The following is a 25,079-nucleotide window of genomic DNA, read 5'->3' on the forward strand; positions in this document are numbered from 1 at the left end:
GAGAAACACGTGCCTCCGACTGCCTGAGCACACCTGGCTTGGGGATGGGATGGCGATGTGCCCAGTGACTGGCAACTGTACCCTACAAGACAGTCACCCTACAACCATCCTCTCTGAGCTGTGAACGCTTCTGGAAACATCCAAAAACTACCCCAGAAGATCTGGCTGCACGTGTGGAGCCTGCTCTCCCCCAGGAGAGGGGACCCTCTGGAGCCCCCTGCACGGTAGCCCACGGCACAGCCACCACCCACCATGATGAGGTTCCCATCACCTCTTTCCAACCAAAGACATTACACACTGATTGTCAACATCACAGAAAAAGGCTTCCTGTTTCATGGGACGCTTAGGAAATATTTGCTAGTTTAACTGATGCCAAGCAAGGCTTTTCACAACTGTGTTAGGAATGAAAGGACCCCAGATAGCAAATAAACCACTCTCAGATTGATGTTCTGTTTAACCCAAACACTGCTTAAGAGTTTGCTAAAAAGGGCACTTTTCCTGGGCACAGTTGAGAGAGGTCTTTCTAAAAGCTTAGAATGATTACCACATGGTTTTAAAAATAATTTATTCCATTAAGTAGTTTTAAAAAGATGTAAAATTGCCACGGGACACATGATAATGCATTTAGTGGAATCAGGGCCAACTTATATAAACAAATGGAGAAATAATCAAAGGTCTAAACTTGAGAAAACAGGAACAGCAGTCTGCAAAGTTAGGGCACATCCCTACTTTAATTTCCGTCTGAATACTTACAACAATATACAGGATGGTATGGTCAAATTTTAGAGAAAACAGATCATCACTATGACTACATCTGTGTTCTGATTTCTTTGAGGCTAGAGATGTCTTTTAAAAACGCCATTTGGTTTGTAGAACAGAATGTATTTTTCTCTTATGTCTAGGTTGTCTGCTACACAAGTGAGAACACCCTGTGTAACAACCTTTTGAATTTTAAAACCTTAACCTCAGGTCCGATATTCCTGACCTATGTCTTGTTATTGTGTGAAAGAAATAAGCTCTTTTCTTTTTTTTTAACATAAGTTTCAATTCAGAATCTTTACAAATAAAAGACTCTCACTTATGTCTACCTCCTATCACTGTATAGTCTCAAAGAGTAAGTTCAGAAGAATCAAAGGGATTTACAAAGGCACTGGACAGCAGACGCATTGGTAGTTTTCACTTTTGATCAAACACTGGCAATGCCCCCAGAACCCTGCTGTGAGTGGTCACTGGTAACACGGGAGAAACAGCCCTCCCCTCGGCTGCAATGCCCTAGCCCTCCGGGATGCACAGCTCTGTATGTGCAAACCCTCCAGCAGGTATGGCCCAGGGGGAGGGAAGACAAACCACACCGAAAGGACAGAACTGGGATCAGATATTTCCTCCAAAGCAAATCTTTTGTCTCTACTAAAACGTGATGCTCTTTCATAAAGCAATCCAACTGAAATGCATTCTAAAATACGAGGTACACCTCAAAACCAGGGAACAACATTCAGGTTACTTTATTACACTGCACTGGCAGCTACATAAGGTGCACTGTGAAAGGCCAAGTGCTGGTGAGAAAGGAACACCCTCCAAGGACCGCTGGTGAGTGAGTCCTGTGTGAGACTATTCACGTAACTCCCAGCGGCTACCATTTCTCCTCTAGAAAAAAGCTAGTTTCATCTTCTGGTCACTCACTTAAATGTCTTCAGTGACTCCCAACTGTAAGTGTCGCTGCAACTGTCCGACACATGCAAGGCTCCTTTACTCCTGGATGCCCAACTTGTCAGTGTCTAATCAACGGTTGACCGGCAAAGCAGAGAGGATTTTTTGTCATGAACTAGAAAGTCAAAGACCCTTCCCAGAAAAGGCAGAGGTACAAACTTCACCTGTGTTTCAGGAAAAGAGCGGAAGGGAGCGCAGCACTGTCGAGGGAGCAGGGGGCACCCAGCCTCTCTGGCGCCCTCTTCCGTCACGTGTGCACCTGGGGCGGCTAACAGAGCCTGTGTAACCACACTGAGGGTTTTCAGAAAATCTGCAGCAGTTTGTATTCACCTTCTCTCTAAATAACAGAAAGCTAAATTTTATACAGAATATTTGCAATTTCTAAAATTACTCTCTAAATAAGGACTGATAAATTAATCAGAATATTATTTTGGCATGTGAAATTTCAGCAATAAACACAGTACTTTTCTTAACAAACAAAACAACAAAGAAGAAACCAAGAACCCCAGCAGTGTGCATGGGCCCTACAAGGTGGCAAGCTGGGCCAGGCGCGCCATCCGGCGGAGGTGGCCCCCGTTGGCGGGACTGTAGCGCCCGGGGCTGCCCAGGCCGGAGGCGTGAGGTGTGGAGCCAGGCTTCCCAGGGCTGCTGCCTGCAGGGCTGCTTCTCCCAGGGCTGCCGCTAGGAGGGCTACTGACGTCCAGGAGCTGAGACTTCAACTTCCCTTTCAGCGAGGGGCTGGACCAGCTGAGGAAACCAAGAACGGGCAGTCAGCATGGATGGCTGGATGGGATGGGGCGAGTGGAGGCCAAAGACAGGATCTGGGCCCCTGCCCCCGAGAGAACACTGGCAGAGGTGCTGCAAGCCTGGGAGCTGTGAGCCCTGAAGACTGAAAGCTCATTACCATTCCCCACACGAGTGGCATGTGACCCTGAGCAGGAACCTGGGCTACTTCCGTCCCGCACCCACTTGTCAGCAGCACCCTTCCCCTTTGTCACCCCCAGCCACACGTCAGGGGACTTCCCACCAGCTTGGCTATCGGATCTGTGTGAATTTCCCCACGAATCTAGCAACTCTGATCCCTGGGCCTGTGGGTACCTCTGTCTGTCCGAAGGCGAGTAGCAAAGGACAGCGCTCCTCCACCTGTGTACGGCCGGGTACTGGCGAGGGTCCACATCCGTGCACTCCAGGGCTGCCAGAACATCCCGATCCAGTTTTGACGGCTCTTCTCTAGAAGGCACGAGAAGAAGCAAGAACCTCCATGATTACACCCAGAAATCCAGCACCACTGAGTCCATTACCAGCACCGCAGGCACTAGCTGCAGGCTGCAATCCAGTTTGGGGGTGGGGGTGAGGGTGAGGGTGGGACTAGCATGGGCGGGGATGGCAGAGGGAACGTGCTACCCACAGGGAGGAGACCCCAGCCCCAGCCCTGCTGATAAGACGCGCTCTGTGTATTACCACCTCCAGGAAGACAGAGCAGAAGTGGGAACAGGCCATCAGCTGGACAACTGAGACTGACCCCAAGATGGCCTTTCTTCCTAAAACTCATAGGACAGCTCAGTCATGGTGGGAAGTACAGTGGACGCAAGGAGGAGCCAGGAAGGAAAATGCTGTCTCCCACTGGCTTGGAGGACCAATGAGGATGGATAGAAAGCCACCAACTCGTGAGACAGATTGAACAAGTGCCTGTCAGACTGGCCGGGGTGGAGGGAAGTGTCCAAGAATCATACTGGTGCCTGTGCCCACCCCCCCCAACACACGTGCGTGCTCCCCGACTCATACCCAAAAAGGAAGAGCCTCTGGACAGGCTCCTTTGAGGCGGGAATCTCCGAGGGCTCCGAGCCATTGCCATAGCGGGGCTCGTGCACAGAACTGTCTGGATTCAGGCACATGTTAGCAATTCCAGCAGACATCTCATTTTCTGTCCTTCCCTGGTTATTTCCAAGTCTATCAGCAGCAAGAGGTTCTAACACGTCACTTCCTCCCGCGTTCACTCTTGATGTCAGGACCTTCTTATCTCTAGTTTTCACTCTTTGATTTGGTGTCTTAGAAAAGCTACTTTCTAGATTCTGCAAATTCAGTTTATCAAACTCAACAGTCAAGCCGGAGATGGGTGAGCGGAGGTCTTCCTCCCCACTCTGGGCCTTGGGCCTCTTCCCACCCAGGGTCTTGCCATCCCTTAGAGGGCTGCAAAACCCATTTCTGCTGCTGTGGGGACTGGTCGGGGCTGAGGCTTCGATAAGTTCTGTCTGCTCCAAGGGGAGGATGTCACACCCCAAGTCTCCAAAAGCAGCTGCCCTGGGCGGGGTGTTGTTTCGAGCTGTGTTTTGCCGGTTTTTTATCTCTTCCAAGCTCATGTCATCGTCTTCATCTAGAAACGCCCTCACAGAGATGGAATTGCTGCACTTCCTCTGACGGCCTGAGGGAGAGAAACCAGCTCTCAGAGGTGTTGACAAGGGGACTTCGGGATGTCACCGCGGATAGCACAAACGCTGTGCCAAGTCACTCCCATATTTAAAGCCTCCTCCTTGTTGCTTAAGACAGAAAACCTTGGAAAAAGTCAAGCAGGACCTTGCAGACAGAATTACAGGCTCCAGGCCCAGCTGTGCCCCCTCATGGGCAAGAAAATGAGAAGCCACAGGTTCCCACAGACCTGGCCACAGGACGGCTGCCAGTCTCACCAGCCTTGGATGCACTGCGTGTCCTTACCTAGGGCTGAGGCATCCTCCTGGCGACACGCTGCATTTTCTCCCATGTCTTGTAGGTGCTTTTTGCCTACTTCCTGCTGAGTAAGGTATTCTTCCAGCTTTTGCAGGCCTGCCTGGGAAGACAGATCAACAAAACAGCCCAGAAAGTCCCAGTATTCGACCCAGGGATACCCCAGTTCATGAGCCAGCTCCCTGTAAGAATAAAGCAAATTAACCAGTTTTGAGAGCAGAAGAAAAACTCACAGAACTGACTACACAGAAAAGAGCCACTTTATGCTAGAAATGCCCAAACTGCACCTGCAACCTTGGTTTCATTTTATCCTAAATTTGGGGCTGAAAGAGTATGCTTAACTTCCTGAAGCAGTGTCCCCCTCACAGGGTAAGACTGTGCTATGGAATGAGTCAAGGTCACGGGTGAGAAAGGTACCACTTAAAACAAACCATTCCACTTACACCAACACTCACCAGAGATAAAAAAGGGCAAACTGTAAAACTCCACTAACAAAGAACATTTTGGTTTTCATAAAACAACAGTACAAAGTTGAAGACAATTCTGGTTTGGGCCAGACATAAATGTTTAGAGGTCTTTTTCAAGTTGTGAACTTAAAGCTGGGCACATATTTTACGAAAAAGTCTCCCTGTGTGGCTCCTTTCCCCACACAGCCTCACGCTCCTTGGATGCCCCACCTGACTGCCAGGAGGGACTGTTTTCATGGAGCCTTGCTGCACAGGCTGCAGTGTACACCTCTGCAAATTAGACCTTAGTAAAAAGGCTTTAAAGTCTACCAGTAAGGACTTCTGGGAATTACTATTTTGAAAGTCCCAAGCACCAAGCACACTGGCACACAGCACACAAGATACCACCACTCGGCTCTTTGGCACTTCGTGCTCTTTAAGTACCTTCCCACTCTCTCAATGCCTCTTTCTGGATCAGATTTCCTGACACTGTGGAAGAAGCCCGCTTTCTCTCGAGGCGGGGTTTTCCAGAGTCGGCGAAAATCTTCTGCCTAGAACAGAAAGTGTGTTGAGATGCGCTATGCACCCACATTGCCAGGCAGTGCCCCCGCCCAACCCCAAACACAGTGCAGGCAACATGCCCTCCTGCTCTGGAGCTACGGAACTTCAGTTGTATCACAGTAGAGGCCAGGAGGGACCCTGGCAAGGTCTGGGCCGGGATGAGGGTCAGAACTGAACCAGGAGGCTTTGAGGGAGACCCTACAGACCTGCTGCCCAATAATGTGTGTGCTTTTTATGTTTCATGCAGCTAAATCTATTCCTAACATTTTATAGTTGAAGGTAACTAACTACAGCTTTCTTTTACTAAGAGGAAAGAGTGCATACAGGTCAGTATATGAAGTACCTCCGTCTGGAAGGTGAACTTCAGAGTCTGCAAGTGGAAGTTTCCTAGTGACAGCACAAACCCAAGTACAATGGAATGGGCATATGCTGTGCAAGGTCCATGGGCACAGATGGGGGGCGCAGGTAATGCCAGCATGGGGAGAGTAAGCCCGGGTAAACCTCATTTCTTGGGAGCACCGCTTGTCACATACCTGCTCTAGCTAACAATAATAGAGTCAAGACACTTGTTCCTCCAGGAAAGTTCTGAAGCCTCACTGACAACTCATTGGAGTTTCATGAGACCTGGTCTCCAGGACCAAGCACAAAGCGAAAGGCTGGAAAAACCCAGCACTCCTGGTGGGGACAGCCAGGAGTTGTTTCAGAACCTTCCACAGATGCTCACCTTGGATGGACTCAGGGGCCCTGCGAAGGCTCGAAGGGTTAGAACAGGGTCTTTGGGGAAGCCTCCAGTGTGGCCAATGTGAGAGACCTCGCCTGTCTGGTCTGAAGACCACAGCTCCCCGATCACAGGAGAAGACGTGTCCTCTGCCCTCAGGAGGGGCACATAGTAGTGACCTGGGAGGAGAAAACACATGGGGCTAGGTGATGTGTGTGGACAGCCTGCACCACAGTGGCCGTTGCTGCTGCTAAGTCGCTTCAGTCGTGTCCAACTCTGTGAGACCCCACAGACGGCAGCCCACCAGGCTCCCCCGTCCCTGGGATTCTCCAGGCAAGAACACTGGAGAGGGTTGCCATTTCCTTCTCCAATGCATGAAAGTGAAGAGTGAAAGTGAAGTCGCTCAGCCGCGTCCGACTCTTCATGACCCCATGGACTGCAGCCCACCAGGCTCCTCCATCCATGGGGTCTTCCAGGCAAGAGTACTGGAGTGGGTTGCCATTGCCTTCTCCAACAGTGGCCGTTAGGCCCTGGGAATCAGCCTGAGAATCAGCTGGATTATTACCCCACAGGCTCTGCATGCCAGTCAAAGATGTTAACTGTAAAAAGGCTGAGAAAGCTCTGGAGCCAGAGCAACTGAAGAGAGGTCAGTCTGTGCCAGACTCCTGCACCTAAAGAGCCCCACACTCTTCCTCTGCAGAGAAATAAGGAGGAGAAGAAAAAAGGAAAGGGGAGCAGCAAATACATGCTTGTTTCCAGGTTCGTAGGAGGACTGAGAGGGACCTGTGAACCAGAGCAGCTGAAGAGGAGCTGGAGAAACCTTACAAAGAAGATGCATGTCAACCTCCATCCTCCCCCAACTCCTATTCTGTTTTGTGTTACAATTTTAACATTGTAACACATATGTTCAGAACACATATCTGAACATATGTGTTCAGGTATCACTGAACACATATCTCCGAACAGACCTGGAATCACACACTTTGGTATGGAACCTGGAAAGGACAAAGGCTGTGAGGCCACAGGGACAATGTGGCAGGAAAGCACCAAGGACACCACGCAAGCGATGGTGGTGGCTGCTGGGGGCCTGTAAGACTTCATACCAAGAGGCCTCACCAAGCCCTGCACTAAAGAAACCACCAGGGATCTGGGCAGGAATGGAAACCAGAGAGAAGTAGATAAAGATGAACACACAGGGGAGGCAAAGAGCTTCCAGTATCTGCAGCAAGGCCATTAAGCAAGCTGCTGCCAACTGCTCAAACTCCCTGGAAACAACAGAGAGGAAAAAGCGGGTAGGAAGCGGGGCTTTCCACCGCCAGGTGCCCTGGAGCCTGTAGGCTGGCTGGGACACAGCTTGGGCACTCTGGTCCAGAGGCTGGAGGCTCCGGGAAACCGAGCAGGAAGGACTGCCCCACGGGCCCTGGTCTGAGAAGCCCTTGGCCTGGATAGTGGTGATCCAGGGCCGGGAGGTCGAAGAAACGGAGATGGGGACAGCCTGGGCAGAGGGCGGTGAAGGACAGGGAGCCACCAAACGACTGACACAGGGGCTCCAGGCAGGCCTCTCCCGCCTTCTGGCTGCCCTGCAGGCTGTGGCCAAAGAAGAGCGGCCAGAGGCACCTGCTGCCCAAGAGGCTGCAGAGGTCAAGGCGTGAGGCTGCAAGCAACAGTCAAGTGACAGACAACTTGGTCTCCCAGAAAAGGGAAGTGGAACCCAGGGTAATTCTGAGGGGGTCCCAACAGCCCCCTGGCTTCACTCCCACAGACAAGGCAGCCTAGATGCTGCCAGGACCTTCATGGAGGGCCTCCTCCTCACTCTGGGCGCCCACTCCCCACCTTACCCTTTAAGTAGTCTCGAATCCGCTCCTTCAGTTCTACAGATTTGTTTTTGCTTCTTTCACAAATAACCTATTAAAAAAAAAGATAAGTGAACACTCTGAATTGAATTTATCACGTTTTCTTATCATGAAAATGATTTTGCAGAAGCAAGTATTAAAGTCAACACAACAAGGACAGATAGATCCTAACGCTGAGTATTTCATAAAGCCCACGATAAAAAATGTATGTTTAACAATGCAATCTTCCTTCTTCAATGTTTTGTAAAAGCTCCAAGGGGCCAGGACAAGGAGAACAAACTCTGAGATTACAGGTAAATTTTACCTTCTTTCTTCATGCTGTCTACATTTCCTAATTTTCTGCAAGGAAAGGAAACCTTAAGGTGAACCATCAATTCAGAGCAGACATGTCCATACCTCAGGACTATACACTTCACTGCCTGGGAGTCTGTCTTCTACGGTTTGGTTGGACTGAAATACAACTTCTACTGAACAGGGACACAGATGTTTCATTTTTGCAACTACAGGAATCAATGTTCTCAGACATTAGAGAATATAGAGAACTGTAACATTTTAGCTACAAACAATAAAAAACCAATAACCTTAAAATAAAAAGGAAGGAACCACAAAATTACCATCTCCTGCCAGCCTGTGAGAAAAACAAATTACCACTGCACAGTGAACCCTTCAAGTAGTGCAACATTTTCTTCTAAACTCTGTAACTGGTTGTGAGAGAAGTCCAATGCTTTAAAGAAGTGTCACCACCTACTGTATGGCACATGGAACTCTGCTCATGTTATGTGGCAGCCTAGATGGGAGGTGAGTTTGGAGAATGGATACATATATATGTATGGCTGAGTCCCTCAGCCAGTTTACCTGAAACTATCAAGGCTATCATCATGATACAAAATAAAAAGTGAAACAAAAATGTGTCACCATCTTACATTGAGAAAACGCACACACATGCACACAGAAAGTTGAGTCAGATTTATCCAAAATAATGGTAATTTCTGAGTTGCAGAATTGGCTGGTAAATTTTATTCTTTTTATGTGAATTCTAAACTTGCTACAGAAGTGGGTGCAACTTACATAATCACAGCAAATGAAAAGGAGGTGCCACTGCCAGAACAGGATCTTACAAATTCTATTTCCACAGGGTGGGCAGGTCCAAGCCAGCCAACAGCCCCGTGCATGTTACAAAGTAACCCATCTTCCAGTTCTCTCAGGTCCACCTTTCTCGCTGCCTCACTGCACAGAGGCACTGCTGCCTTCTCTAAAGCGCATTTTGCTCAACTGCTGACATACATTCTGACAAGGCCTGTCCCTAAGGCTTGTATGGGCCAGGTGAGAATATAGAAGAGGGGCGCAGGACAGCTCCTAGTGCACACCGAGAGAACACACGAGCAGCACCATCCTCATCACATCATCACCACCGCCTCCATTATCCCTCACCAGTTACCATCATCCTCACCATCGTCTCACATTACCACCACCACCGCCGCCATCACCACCATCACAACCGACTCCATCCTCACCATCTCTATCATCCACGACCACCACCATCAGCAGCACAAGCACCACCTCCCATGTTCTCTCTGACCCTGGTGAGCTGAAGGATGCAGAGGGAACTTATCAAAACACAGTGAGCCACCAAGGACAGCTTGACCACCCAGTTCAGGAAAATAAAATCTGCAAACTAGGGCAGTTCACTCCCTCCTGGCTCTACAGAGGCATCTTCTTCAGAGTACATCTTACTTGACAATCAAGCTTCTGTTGCCATAAGGCAAACACGTGCACACAGTTACTTGTGTCTTCACAGTAGCTGTGGTTGCAGACCTTGTAATTATTTTCATTTCTAAAACTATGTAATAAGATTTTAATAGGTACTTACGTCTTCAGGTGTTTTATCATATTTATTCCTTGGGTTTTTTACAATCAAAGGGTGTGAAGAAAGCACATTGACCACATCTACATTTCCAAACTTACAAGCAAAATGCAATGGTGTGTCATAGCCCTGGGAGAAATGCAAAAGAACACTTATATAAACTTTTTTGGTTCATAAAGTTGCTTCAAGTTACTAAAAATAGGTATTTAGTAAAACAAACAAAAACCCTTAAAAATAAAAGACTATAAAAAGGCAGTGTCTTTATAGCTGAAAAGTAACTGGCACACTAGCATACACCCACTTTATGCCAGGGCATTAGCCCAGCTTAACGCTCCGTCCCTGTGTGTCCAGTGGCTGGGGGGAGCTTACAACAGAGCTAGGGTGTAACACCCGGTCAGCAAACAGCAGCTTTAACAATTCAGGGCCCAGTACAGTGTCTTATAATCAATGCTCATAAGGTAAAACAAATAGATTAAAACAAGATCTAGAATTGAGCAAAGCCCATGATTTGGTCTGTAGTCAGAACTCTCTCCAATGGCTAGTATTGCAATAAATGAAACTCTCCCCTTCTGACTCCACAAGGTTTTCCAATTCAATCCCTCCCCAGTCTCCCCACAGACCAGCAGGCCCCTGAGCTGTGGAGCCACCGCCCCCGGCATGTTCACTTGGATGGCCGCAGACTAGGAGGCAGTTCGGCCAAAACAGAATCTGCTTAGGTCCACCTGCAACCACCACACGTTCCAGCCCTCGGGTTCCTCCCTCTACATGCCATGCTGCGTGGTCAGAGCATCTTTCCCAGCTATCTAGAGTCCCCAGGGCCCTGCTGTCCGCACCCACACTCCCGGCTCCAGTCCCCCTTCTCCAAGGTGACCCCAGGCCCCAGTGCAAGCAGATACCCTCAGAGCAGCTCCACCCCCGTTCTGCACCTTCTAAGGTCATCTCACTGTCTCCAGGAGCTGCTGACACCGCCCCTGGCTACCCCACACAGTAAACAGCCAGGGCTCCAAAGACCACTAGGCTCTGCCACACACACCCGGCCCACCCACCATAGCTGTAGACACACAGAAGGATCAGGGCTGGGCTCCAGTAAAGCTATACTGACTGAATGGGACAGGCTGCCCCTTGCCAGCCCTGGCTTGACTGCCTTCTCCTAACCAGGCCCTCCCCAGTCCACCATCTACCTGAGCCGCCTCCAGCCCTGTGGCCAAGGCTGCAGCATCACCACAGCTCCCAGCCAGGCCCAGGGGGCTGGGGCCGCTGCACATCAAGGCCAGCTGTGTCCACTCAGTGTTCAAGATATCAGAGTGCAAAGCGCCCTCCACACTCCCCTTCCTTCTGGCTACCCCTCTTCCTCAAGCACATAACATACTTTCCTAACCTGCTCTGAGCTTTAGCAGCTTGACCCCAGTCACTCCCCTCACACCTGCCAGCAACTTTCATTCCCGAACAGCTGGGGGCCTCTGGGTCCTCTAGCCACTCCTGGCTCATCCAGCTTCTCCTTCACACCACGCCCTCTGCTGAGCCCTGGGCTTGGAGGTCAACACTTTAAGCAATTCCTACTCTCAGTGCCTCATGGTCGAAGAATGGGATCTGTAATACCTAATTTCAAGAACTTATCCAGTGGCCTCTGTGGACACACACGCATGTTTTCAACGAGCGCTACACAGGCACGAAAAACACTGTATTACACTTCTGGCAGGGCACACGGGCCTGTATCGCATCAAGAAGTCACACTTCCCAACTGCACTGTCACACACCCTGATTCAGTTTGTTCACACTTAGTCTAATATACTATGACTTTGTTCTCTCTGGCCTATTTCACACTTACTACTGCTTTCATGTAACCACTGTTTCCTCTTTTATGCTCTTCTTTAATTTTGCCAGCATGGCCAAAATTTTTCCCTTCCTCCTTTTCTCTCTTGTGAGAAAAGTTATTCTTGCTTCCAGTTCTGCATTTCAATGTATCATATTCAGTATGTTAGAAAATAATCCACTAGGCTGTCTTTATTTCCTCTCCTGCCAACCATGATTTCTCAAACTCCTAGGTTTTGCTCAGAATTTACAGCCCTTGGCTCTCAGCCATCATTGGGTTCTCCCTTATATAAATATGTAAAACTCTTCTGTTTCAAGAATCCTTACTTAAGCCTTATGCACCATTAAAAATCACCCCACTGGGAGGCCCCCTGGTCAGTCAGTGGTGAAGAATCTGCCTGCCAATGCAGGAGATACAAGTTCAGTCCCTGGGTGGGGAGGATCCCACGAGCCGCAGAGCAACTAAGCCTGTGCACCACAGCGACTGAGCCCTGCTCTAGGGTCTCTGAGCTGCAACTACCGAGCCTGCATGCTGCAACTAGAAGCACGCACGCCTCGAGCCTGCACTCTGCAACGAGAAGCCACTGCAGTGAGAAGCTTGCACGCTGCAACTAGAGAGGAGACCCTGCTCTCCGCAACTAGAGAAAAAAGCCCGAGCAGCAATGAAGACCCAGCATAGCCAAAAATAACTGAATAAAATATTTAAAAACAAAAAGTCACCCCACTGAACATTTTAACCCCACAGGAAATATTCTTCACATAATGTTAAATGTAAACAACAGACATACATAGGACTGTAAGGCACCAAAACCTTTTTACTTCCTGCTCCCTTTAGCTTTGGGGCATTCACTCCCCCTCCTTTCAGCTCAAGCCTCTCTGAACAAAGGCCAGGAGGGAAGTGCCCTGGGGGCGGCTCCACCCCACTTGAGATCCAGGCCAGGGGGCTCTTCTCAAGTGTGACCGGGTCTGCTCTTCCTCAAGGAATGCGCGTCTCCTCTGAGCTGACGCCCAAATACTGTTTCCACCCCAGGATGGCTACAAGGCATACCGCTCTGTCCGGTGTGTTGAGGTACAGGTCCACCACATAGCAAATGCGCTTCTCCAGCATGTGCGGCTCGTCATCTGGGTACATGAGCCGCATGAACTCGGGGTTCTCCAGCGTCTCTAGGGTGAGCTGGCACACAGCAGCCTGGTTCTCTTTGGCAGCCACATGCATGACATTGTACCGACACCCTTCCTGAAAGAAAACAGCAGACTCTGAGCTTCGCTTTCATCACCTGCAGTCTTGATGCTAATGATGCTAGAAGTAGGTTTACCTGTACGATGGTTGGGTTGTCCCCTGAACCAATCAGATACCGGGGATTACTCCAGATGAGGTCGGAAAAGGTGTCTTCGTCTCCCTTCTCCACAGCTTTCCGAAGTTTGGCAGTGAGGTCTTGTGTGCGTGGATTTTTATAGCTGTTTGCTCGCTCTTTGCTGGCTGTTTCTGACTCAGACAAGTACAACCCGTCTGTCACAAAAAGACAATTGAAAGACATTGTATTTCACAAACATTTTATCATTATCCACTATGTGCTTCACTGACAAGAAAAATCTTTCCCATAGACGCTGATGATCTACTTGGGAGTAAAAGCTTAAGAAACAAGGACGATCTGCAGCAGATGGATGCGTGTCCCAGCCTCGGGCAGTGAAGGACAGGCTGTGAAGCTCAGCAGGGGGAGGAAGGATATGGGCACAAGGCCAAGGATACGATCCACTCCTGCACGGGACCTTGCAAGAACAAGGAGCATCCCCAGCAAGGCAGAGTCAAGAGGAAGGTCTACTGGCTGAATCACAACACCTGTGCGTGTGTGAAAGCCATTTGAGGAACTGTCACCAAACGTGAACAGGGAAACCTGTAAGTGTTGGGAATCATCCTGGCTTCCATGGAGGAAGTGCCTCCATGAAGCGATAGAAGAGGAGGCACACAGCACTCTTGATCAAAGGCCAACTGCCTGCAAGGAGAGCCACTTGCTTCCTCAGGAACCCCAGCCAGCCTGCGAAGCAGGGCCGCTGTGAGCTCACGGAGGGGCCAGAACGAGGCTAGTCCACTGGGGTTTTGTATGATGCTGAAAGCAAAGGCCCCTCACAAGACCCTGGTCCTGAGCTGGGAGTGGCAGTGGCCACGTTTCCGGCTGGACAGCTCCCGCAGGCAAGCTCAACTACTGGAGAACTCTTTTGAAGCCAAGCAGGTACCACTTGGGCTTCCCTGGTGATGTAGGGGTAAAGAATCCTACCAATGCAGGAGATGTAAGAGAATGCAGGTTTGACCCTGGTCGGGAAGATCCCCTGGAGAAGGAAATGGCAACCCACTCCAGTATCCTTGCTTGAAAAATTCCATGGACAGAGGAGCCTGGGGGGCTACAGTCCATGGGGTCACGAAGAGTCGGACAGGACTGAGCACATGCACAACCAAGTGCTTTCATAAGCACAGGTACAAGCAAGTACCACGAGTCTTAGAAGAAGGTGTAGCTTTGGGGCGGAAGTAGATAGGTCTCAGCACCTAAAAAGGCCTAGAACCCAACAGGCTGCAGGAGAGAAAGTGCAATAAGAGGGACAGAACACGGCAATGGAGGCCCTTTCGCTGCTTCTCCCACAGCCCTGTCAGCTTTGGGGCCTCAACAGCTGCCTGGCCCACTCAGCTCCTGTTGCCTCAACCCAGACCAGCCAACTGACCCATCCTCCTCCAGTGCTCTATGGCCCAGGCCTCAGTTCTCTACTCCCAGCACACTGGACTTCTCTCAAAGGTGGAGAAAACTAGTTACCAAGAAAGAGGGTGTAAAATACCCAGGAGTAAATCTGACAGTAATGCCAGATATGAACTGCTATATAAATGAGCTTTTAACCCACCATTGCTAAAGAGTGGTGCCGTTTTCACAGGAGAAAGTGGTAAAGAGGTTTTGCTTGGAGAAGGGAAATAATCACAACTTCCTCTGGCAAATTTCTCAGCATCTTCTCGGTTTGTAAAAGCTTTAAATCGGGATCCTTTGTTCATCTTGACAGCTTGTAAGGCTTCCTTTTTATCTTCATAAACGTGAATCCTTTCTGTATGGGAAAAGCGACAAAGGAAAATCAGAGACGATTAACAGGAGCCCTTGTCACCTAATTCACACTTGAAGCCCCCTGGGTTTGTTAATTAACAATTGTTACCCAATAGCCTAATTTTTCTCTCATTAATATTTCAGATTTTTAATCTTCGAAAAAAAAAAAGGGCTTCAGTTAGCAAAAAGAATACAGAAAGTTTGATCATATGAATATGCATGGATATAAATGATAAATATTTTATATATGTATATGCAGTTTTTACACCTAAGGATATAAAAATAAAATTTAATAATTTTAAAAGTAAGCCAAATAACTATGACTATTGGACTTCCCTAGTGGTCTAGTGGTTAAAAATCTGCCTGCCAATGCAGAAGACATGGGTTCAATCCCTGCTTTGGGACGATTTCCACATGCCACAAAGTAAGGCAACTACTGAGCCCTTGCCCTAGAGCCTGTGATCTGCAACGAGAAGTCACAGCAATGAGAAGCCCGTGTACTGCAACTAGAGAAAGCCCAAGTGTAACAACAAAGACCCAGCACAGCCATAAATAAATAAATAAAAAATACACACACAAAAAGGGTACTAGATATAAAAATAAGGCAGGTTTCCCTTATTTGAAAAGACCAAAAGGGAAGTTTAATAACATGAGTATGGTTGACAGAACAGAAACAAGATACTTGTTTTCCCTTTTCAGATAGACAAAAATGTACATTTCATATTATAGAGAGGCTAAAAAGTCACTCATTCATAGCAAATAGTAATATCTTTTGGAGGACCGTAGCTTTCAGTTTTAAAAATGCATACTGAAAAAAAATACAAAAAACCTTTTGACCTGACACTCTTACCAATTTTATAAAAATAAAAATAATGTATGTACTTACATATATATGTTAAATGTAAATTAAAATATATTAAAAATATAAAAGTAATTAAAATTTAAATACATAGATAAAACATAGTAAGCAGGGTCAGGAATGATACACAAAACAGTAAGATCTGGGTGGGGAGGAATAAATTTCATCTTTATGGACCACACATACATATATAAAATGTACATATTATGTACACTGTTTTACAAAAAGTAACTTCGTTCTGATCAATATCAAGCTTTCAATACTTCTTTCCAACGCTATTTTAGTCTTATTTAAAATTACAATTCTTTAATGTTGAAAATTATAATTCACTGGCCATTTGCATTCATTAATATAAAAGGTGGTCAGGTTACAGAGAATTAAAAAAAAGTGAGGGAGATGATTAATCAAAAAATGGAGCCAGTCCATAAATATTTATAAGTGAACTATATCTTCACAGAATCCAATTTCCTTAATTTCTAAAAATTCCTATAGATTTACAAAAAATTTAGGAGCGTTCTATATAAAAATGTGAACAATGGTTAGTTTGAAGGAATGAGATTATGGTGACTAAAGTCTTCTTTATTCTCTTCTGTAGTTTGTGATCTTTCAAAATCCCTCTCCTCTGATGTAAATGAACCACCTGTGTCAGAGGCACCCTACTGGTCACATTACCATTTCTTGCTGGAGTATCCTCGAAGGCCGCTGGGCACACCCCGTAGTAGAGAGGCACCTCTGCAGAGGCCCTCAGCACGGCTTTCTGGCTGTTGATGCCGCCTGAGGCACTGAAGGGCGCTGAACAGGTCTTAGATGTCACGGCGTCTTCCTCTGGAGGATTCAAGCCCACACTATAACCAAAGTCTCTGTCTTCAGAAAAGCTGACCTGCTCAGCTGGGCTCCCTACTGCAGACTTCACAATCCTTTGTGTGTCCTGGCCCAGGGATGGGGCATCTGCGGCACCAGGGTCGGACAGGTGTGAAGGCAGTGTACCACGCTCTAATAAAGCCTGAGCCAGTTTTTTCTCAAAAATGAACCTGGTTGTTGATGTAATGGGTCCACATTTCAATCCAGCTTTGACAATCTCTTCTCTAAGCTCATCTGGATTCAGGAGCTTCAATCGCGCCAAGATGGTATCCATTGTCATTTTACCTAGGCCCAAAAGAACGAAAATCAATTTGATGGTTGTAAGTATGTCTTTCCTTAAACAAATTCAGCAAAGTTGCAGGATACAAGATTCATGTACAGAAATCTGCTGCTTTTTTATACACTAATAATGAACTACCAGAAAGAGAAAGTAACAAATCCTGTTTAAAATAACATCAAAAAGGATAAAATGCCTAGGAATAAACTTAACTATAGAGGTGAAGACCTGAAGACCTGTGAAGACAGACATTTCTCCAAAGATACACAGATGGCCAACAGGGACATAAAAGGTACCCAACATCACTAATTATTAGAGAAATTCAAGTCAAAACCACAATGAGATATCACCTAACACTGTCAGAATAGTTATCATCAGAAAGTCTACAAATATCAAAGGCTGGAGATGTACAGAAAAGGGAACTCTTGTACACTGTTGATGAGACTGCAAAATGGTATAGCCACAATGGAAAAACAGTATGGAGGTTCCTCAAAAAACTAAAAACACAACTACCATATGATCCAGCAATCCCACTTTTGGGATATATCTATCTGTCTATATACACACACCCAAAGGAAACAAAAACGCTAATCTGAAACGATATGAGCACCCCCAATGTTCATAGCAGCATTATTCACAATAGCCAAGCTACAAAAAAATGAAATTTTGCCATTTGCAACAACACAGAAGCGCTTGGATGGTATTATGCTTAGTGAAAGAAGTCAGACAAAAAGACAAAAACTATGTGTAGTTACGTGTATGAGGAATCTAGAAAATAAAACTAGTGAATACAACAAGAAAGAAACACTCACAGATAAAAGAGAACTAGTGCTTACTGGTGGGGAGGGAAGGGAGGGGCAAGATCTGGTATGGGATTAAGAAATGCAAACTACTATGTATAAAATAGACAAGGATGAAGGATAGGTTTACATCACAGGGAATTATAACCATTATCTTGTAATAACTTTTAATGGAGTACAATATGTAAAAATACTGAATCACCATGCTGTAACCTGAAACTAATATTATATTGTAAATCAACTATACTTCCATTTTTTTAAAAAAGTGGCAAAACAGCTGGCTTCAGGGAACTCCCTGGTTAGGACTCCATGCTTCCATTGCAGGGGGCTTGACCCTTGACTGGGGAACTAAGATCCCGAAAGCAACACACTGTGACCAAAAAAAAAAAGGTTGACTTCAAAGCTTCATCTCAATCCATTATTTCCCCATACTCTTTGGAGTCTATGACACAATGTCATCACAGCGACATTCTAGGGAGGCCAGCATGCTGGAGAAACAGGTGCACCACTTGTCGCCAGTTGCAATATGTGTGTATGTGCTAAGTCGCTTCAGTCGTGTCCAACTCTTTGTGACCCCATGGACTGTAGCCCACCAGGCTCCTCTGTCCATGGAATTCTCCAGGCAAAAATACTGGAGTGGGTTGCCATGCCTTCCTCCAGGGGATCTTCCTGACCCAGGGATCAAACCTGTGTCTCTTCTGTCTCCTGCATTAACAGTCAGGCTCTTTACCTCTAGGGGCACCTGGGAAGCCCAGCTGCAGAATAATTAGGAAGAAATCCCCAGGAAAGCAACTGGGCAATGTCCATCAAAACTCCAACTCCAGAAATTTATCCTACAGATACATCTGTACTTTATTCCATACATGATGAGAAATTATACAAAGATTTAAACAGAAGCGCCACAGATAGCTCTGGAAGTCATTTTGCTAATACTGATGACAAACAGCGAACATTTAACATGTGGGGGATTTCCACGTGCCTGGTTCTATCCTAAGCACTCTGTCAGCACTAAGTTATTTAAAATTCACGGTAACTCCGCATGAAAGTTTATTGCCATTGCTCACCCTTGCTTCATAGATGGAGATCCTAAATCAGAGAAGCTAAGTGACTTGTTCAAGTTATACAGTCACCAATCAAATGGACGTGAACTAGAGCTGGAGCTTTCATCAATACATTTAGAGAAAGAGCAGTTAAATCTATGGTACAGGTTTAAGGATGGTTAGCTAAAATTGGGAGAAGGTAAGAAAGGACAGAGCACGGGTCACTGCTGCAGTTACTGGGGCTGGAGGTGAGGGCTCAGACTAGAGAAACAGGATGTCTTGACCACAGATGAGATGCCAGGGTTGGGGTTTGGAGGGACTGTAGTGGGCCCATAGTAATACCTAGATTTCCAGTCTAGATGCCTAGAAAGCAATTCTCCCTGAGGCAGAGAATATGAAAGATGCAAATGGGGATTTAGGAATTGAGCATCAGAGACACCCACTGCACATCAAGTAGGCATTTTGATTTTCAAGTCTGAGATTCAGAAGACATTCAGAGTGAGAAAAACAGAGATGGGTGTCAAGGGTACATAAATGAGTGCTTAATCCTTGCCTCAACACCTTATCTCCAATTCACTGGCCTGTCATGCAGCAAGCAGAGTGAGCTTGGATTCAGTAACAGCTGAATGATAGTTATTTCTGTATTTTTCTTTTTAAATAAATTTTTATACCACCCTTCCCCCACTCACACACTCCAAGACTTCAAAAATCTTACTGAAGCCACACGCAAGGCAAAGCAGGGGTGGGGAGGACTGGGGCACATGTTATGAACAAATGGACAGAAACTCCACCTGATCCTGATAATATTCTCTTTTGCATATACCATCCCTGTGTCCTGACTCTAAAGCTATCCTTTAAAAAAATTTATTAGATTGATGAAAAAGTAATTGCAGTTTCTGACCATGAATTTTAAATCATTATAACCAGCCTCAAACACATCTTTATTAATCAAAATAGGAACCATTACAATCAACACATTTTTTCCCAATGAGAAAAAAAAAATCCATGCTTCAAGACTTGACGAACTTTTGGAAAGCATTTTCTACCTCCTGCTGGTGTGGAAGTGCTTTCCCTGCAAAAAGTTGTTGAGATGCTTGAAGAAGTGGTAGTCAGCTGGTAAGAGGTCAGGTGAATATGACAGATGAGGCAAAACTTTGTAGCCTAATTCGTTCAACTTTTGAAGGGTTGATTGTGTGATGTGTGGCCAGGTATTGTGGAGAATTCGGCCCGTTTTGTTGACCAATGCCAGCTGCAGGCGCTGCAGTATCCAGTGCATTTCATCGATTTGCTGAGCGCACTTCTCAGATATAAGGGTTTTGCCAAGATTCAGAAAGCTGCAGTGTATCAGTACAGCAGCAAAGCACCAATGGTGACCAAGACCTTTTTTTGCTGCAAGTTTAGCTTTGGGAAGTTATCCTTCTCGGAACTTCTCGGTCCAACCACTGAGCCAGCTGTTGTATACAATCCACTTTTTGTTGCATGTCACAATCTGATCAAGAAATGGTTCGTTGTTGTTGAGTAGAATAAAAGCTGACAACACTCCAAAATAACGATTTTTTAAAATTTTCGGTCAGTTCAAGCAGTACCCATTTAACAAGCTTTTTCACCTTTCCAATTTGCTTCAAATGCCAAATGACCACAGAACGGTCAATGTTGAGTTCTTCAGCAACCTCTCGTGTAGCTGTAAGAGGATAAGCTTCAGTGATTGCTCTCTATTGGTCGCTGTCAACTTCTAGTGGCCGGCCACTAAGTGCCTCATCTTCAAGGCTCTCGTCTCCTTTGCAAAACTTCTCGAACCACCACTGCATTGTACGTTCATCAGCAGTTCCTGGGCCAAATGTGTTGATGTCTCAAGTTGTCTCAATGCTTTACGGCCCATTCTGAACTCAAATTAAAAAAAAAATCGCTCAAATCTGCTTTTTGCTTAACATCATTTCTATAGTCTAAAATAAATATAAAATTAACAGCAAGTAATAAGTCATCAGCAAAAGAAAAAAAAAGGGAGAAACACACATTAAAATGATAACATAACCACATGTATTTAAGAATGTATTCTAATATCAAATGGCAAAATTTAACAATGCAAAACTGCAACTACTTTTACACCAACCTAATATTTTTAATTGGAGGATAATTGCTTTATAATGTTGTAAAGATTTCTGTCATACATCAACATGAATCAGCCATAGTTATACATATATCCCCTCCCCTCTTGAACCTCCCTCCCACCTCCTAGCCCTCTAGGTTGTCACAGAGCACTGGGTAGAGCTCCCTACAAAATATAGCAAATTCCCATCTATTTTACATATGGTAATGTATGTTTCAACGCTACTCCCTCAGTTCCTCTCATTCCCTGCTTCCCTGCTGTGTCCACAAGTCTGTTATCTACATCTGTGTCACTACTGCTACCCTGCGAATAGGTTCATCAATAGCATTTTTCTAGATTCCATATATATATGTTAATATATGATATTTGTTTTTCTCTTTCTGACTTGCAACTTCACTCTGTATAACAGTCTCTAGGTTCATCCACCTCACTAGATCTGACTCAAATTTGCTCCTTTTTATAGCTAAACAATATTCCATTGTGTATATACATACACACATATATATGTATATATATACACACACATATATGTATATATATACACACAACACAACTTCTTTATCCATTCATCTGTCAATGGGTATCTAGGTTGCTTCCATGTTCTGGCTACTACAAACAGTTAAAGCTATCTTTTTCATATAGGCTAATCTGAAGAGGGGTTTGTCCTTGCAACCAAGTAAGCCATGAAGAGAACAATTATATTATATCACTAACTGTGCGACCCTGAGCAAGTTATGTAAACTCTAAGCCTCAGTTTCCTCATCTATAAAACAGATATAATAATAGCTCTACTTCTTAGCTTAACAAGAATTAGATAAAATAATGCATGTGTTTGACACTGACAAAGTATCCATAAATGTCAGGGATACGAAGTTATTACTAAGTAATACAAGCTTATTAGCCTTGCAGAATACACAGTATGCTAGAAAGTCAACTTGAATAAAGACAAACATATATCCTCTGTTACTGATATCCTTAATACACAAATATTTGCTCATGTGTGGGAAAGAAAAGATAAAGCAGAAAATAATGAGACTAGTTAGCTTCAGGGGAGGGTGCGAAACAGATAGGAAGGCCAGAGGGCAGGGGAGAGGACACTTCTGAATGATTTTATGTTCTGACTTTTAGTAACATGTCTGTGATTCACACACAGAAAAACTATGTAAATAAACAAATAGATAGGGGAGACCTCCAAGTGGAATACAAACCAAAACAAATGTGCTCATCAGTATTACAAGTTAGTAACACAATGAATGGGAGAAGGAATATAACCACTGAAAAATAACACATGATGCTTTCCTCTAAGGGTAAAGACAGGAAGGGTACACAGACACTCTAGCTGGAAGGTAGGTGTTCACAGTGGTATAAGTTAGTGATTCTGAAGCTTTTTGTGTGTCCTCTAGGTATCAGCAAATAGTTGGATATATTGTGGCTGCTGAGACCCAGGCTCCTCACTGACAGAGAAGGGAGAGGCTACAATAGGACTCAGAAAATTTCTGTAAAGGGCCGAGAGTAAATTTTGAGGCTCTATGAGCCAAAGAACCTGCAAACACTCAAGAGCCATAGATGAAAGATGGCTGTCTTCCAAAAACAGGTAGGAGCCAGATTCGGCCTGTGGGCCATAGTTTACTGACCCTTGGGCTAGAGTTAGAAGTATCTGCAACATGTCCATTCATTTGATAGAGACATAAATATACAGATTAAGAAACTGAGGCAGGTCTGCAGACTGTATAACACTTCCTGACTTTACTACTAGCAAGCAGTATGATTACACAAGATCCTAACATTTGGGAATCTAAGTGGATGTATACAGGGTTTCTTTAACTATTTTATATTTTAATTATAAACACAAGAAGTTGAAAAATGGTACAGAGGTCTTGTGGACTCACCATGTGGCTTCCCTCAGTGGGACACCTGAAACACTGCATCCAACCCAGGCAGCAGACCCCGGCACTACACACTGAACTAACCACATCCTCACCGGGTTCTGCAGTCACTCTCCTCTTGTGTCTTTGTATGTAACTCCGTGACCACTTACCATATGATCGTTTATCACACGAATAGCTTCACACAGACATGCTAAATTACTGAACTGTTCCATCACCACAAAGATCTTCCTGCCAACTCTTGACTGTCACATCCAACCTCCTCCACTGTTCTCTACCCATGAAAACCACTGAGGAGTCCTCCGTTGTTATAATACCTTCACTTCACGTTATGTAAATAGAATTATACACTACAGACCTTTTGAGGTTGGCTTTTTTCACTCGGCATAATGCCCTTGAGATCCATCCGAGCTGCTGATGGATCAACAGTCTGGCATCACTGCTGAGCAGCATTCCACAGCATGAAGGTGCCAGTTTTATCCTTCAGACACATCTGGGCTGTTCCAGTTTTTGGCAATTACAAATGAAGTTATAAACGTTTGCATAAGGGTTTTCGTGTGAAAATAAGTTTTCGACCTTCTAGGATAAATGCCCATGAGTGAAGTACAGGTTCAACTATTTGAGAAACTGGGAGTTTGACTTCAGAATGATTGCACCTTAAAATTTTTTACCAGCAGTAAATTAAAAAAAAAAAAAAAAATTTCTATCAGCAGTAAATGAGACCCAGTTTCTCAGGGTTTCCACTAGCATTACCAAATGTCATTGGTATTTTTTATTTTAGCCATTCTCATAGATGTGTAGTGATATCTCATTTTAAGTTTAATCTGCAATTTCATGACTGGCTAGTGATGTTGAACATCTTTTCACATGTGTTTATTTCTTCTGTACCATTTTTGTAATTTTTTGTCTTAAGTGACTTAAAAATATAAGTTAAAAATTTAAAAAGAAATAAATAAGACACTCCGAACTGTAATTTCTTAGACTTTGGTGGCTCAGACCCTAAATAAAGAATCTGCCTGCAATGCAAGAGACCCGGGTTCCTTGCCTGGGTCAGAAGATTCCTCTGCAGAAGGGAAGGGCAACCCACCCCAGTATTCTTGCTGGGAGAATCCTATGGACAGAGGAGCCTGGCAGGCTACAGTCCATCAGGTTGCAAAGAGACTGACAGCGGCTTTCCCTTCACTTTTCAGACACCACTGGCCCCAACCGTCTTCAGTCTTAGTGTCTGCATAGTCTTTCACTGGGGCGTCCTGTTTTCTGACAGGGTTTTCTGTCACAATGGGCTTTCTGACACAGTGCTGACAGTGTACCTGGACATAGCAGCATGCTATTCACTAAAGACATAACCTGAAACTTCCTGAAGGGGTGAGAGAAGGTAAACAACCAAAAACCAAACAGGCTGGAGGGCTAGCTGGACCTGTGTCAACAGGCCTGCATCTCCACACGGCTTCTGCCTGGGACTTGTCATCCCCGCCGTGCGGGACCTTCCTGAGGCCTGCTCCCTCAGCTGTAAACACTAAGTCATCTGTAAGGAGCGCTGCAGCCCCGAGAGATCTAGGTAGGGTCATCAACTGTGCTTTCTGCTAATAAAATTCTATCTCCTGATGGGTACTTGAGAAACTGTTTTTTATCCTTCAGGAAGAAACCAAACTTGCCGGCAACGCGGTGAAAGAAAACTGAACGAAGGAGGATCTGGGATGCACGCAGGGTGCACACTGCCTTCTCGGTCAAATCAGGGGGCTCAAACCCACAAAACTGGGCACAGACGTGCTCCCGGGCGTCCAGCTTTGCGGCGCTCTCACCGTCTGCAAGTCAAGGACTCGCGCGTTTTACTTCAAGTCTCTTCCCAGAACACCGACTCACGCCGGGGAGAGGGATCCAAGCTCGGAGAGGAGAAGCTCGGGGGAACCCGAGCCGGGGAGGAGGGTGGGAGAAGACGGGAAGGAGGACCCAAGCCCGGGCAAGGGAGCGGGCCCACCCGCGAACCGGTCTTACCTGAATCCGGGGCTGGGCCCGCGACCGCGCGGGACGGCGGGTCGGGTGGACCGCTCTGACCCAGGCCCCGCGGCCGCCTGTCCAACCGCCGCACAAGCCAGCGCACCGCGATCAGCAGCACCGAGGCGCCCAGCAACTCCCAGGCCAACGCCGCCCACTCAGTCGCCGCCAGCCGCGGCCACAGCATCGCCACAACTGGCCCGGGTGCCGCCGCCGCCGCCGCCGCCGCCGCCTCCGCCGAGGCCCGCTCGCTCGAGGACCCCACGCGCCAGGCTGCCTGCACCACTGCCTGACGGCGCCGCGCCCGGGGTCAGCTGGGGCGGGGCCGGATCCGCACGCGCGAGACAGGGCGCTTGACCCCGCGCCGGCGCCCGGCGGCTCGACAAGGGAGCGCGGCCACTATCGCCGCGTCTTCAGACTCCGGGCGCGTGAGGGCGTGGTCGGGCAGTGGCGCGGGCAGCCGGCACGCGGGGTCCTCGGGCAGGCAGACGG

General features: G+C 46.5%; 1 protein-coding gene across 1 annotated transcript; it reads right to left on the reverse strand.

Moving 5' to 3' along the window:
* Positions 1–548: 548 nt before the first annotated feature.
* ANKLE2 (ankyrin repeat and LEM domain containing 2) lies at positions 549–24,835 on the reverse strand. Its single transcript, XM_027567142.1, has 13 exons — positions 24,588–24,835; positions 16,294–16,767; positions 14,572–14,766; positions 12,999–13,192; positions 12,731–12,919; positions 9,877–9,999; positions 7,992–8,058; positions 6,160–6,332; positions 5,319–5,425; positions 4,420–4,610; positions 3,493–4,129; positions 2,806–2,937; positions 549–2,454 (listed from the first exon to the last, which is right to left on the reverse strand). Exons 1-13 carry the CDS (start codon positions 24,772–24,774, stop codon positions 2,232–2,234), a joined length of 2,892 nt encoding a protein of 963 aa, XP_027422943.1. The 5' UTR covers positions 24,775–24,835; the 3' UTR covers positions 549–2,231.
* Between the last annotated feature and the right edge of the window lie 244 nt (positions 24,836–25,079).

Source organism: Bos indicus x Bos taurus, chromosome 17 (assembly GCF_003369695.1).
Source record: "Bos indicus x Bos taurus breed Angus x Brahman F1 hybrid chromosome 17, Bos_hybrid_MaternalHap_v2.0, whole genome shotgun sequence".
Lineage (NCBI taxonomy): Eukaryota > Metazoa > Chordata > Mammalia > Artiodactyla > Bovidae > Bos > Bos indicus x Bos taurus.

Coding starts and splice junctions, on each gene's coding strand:
- ANKLE2 (XM_027567142.1), bottom strand. CDS start 24,774: ATGCTGTGGCCGCGGCTGGCGGCGACTGAGTGGGCGGCGTTGGCCTGG. Junction 16,768..24,587: donor GGGCCCAGCCCCGGATTCAG/GTAAGACCGGTT, acceptor TTTTGGGCCTAG/GTAAAATGACAATGGATACC. Junction 8,059..9,876: donor ATGATAAAACACCTGAAGAC/GTAAGTACCTAT, acceptor TTTTTTTAATAG/GTTATTTGTGAAAGAAGCAA.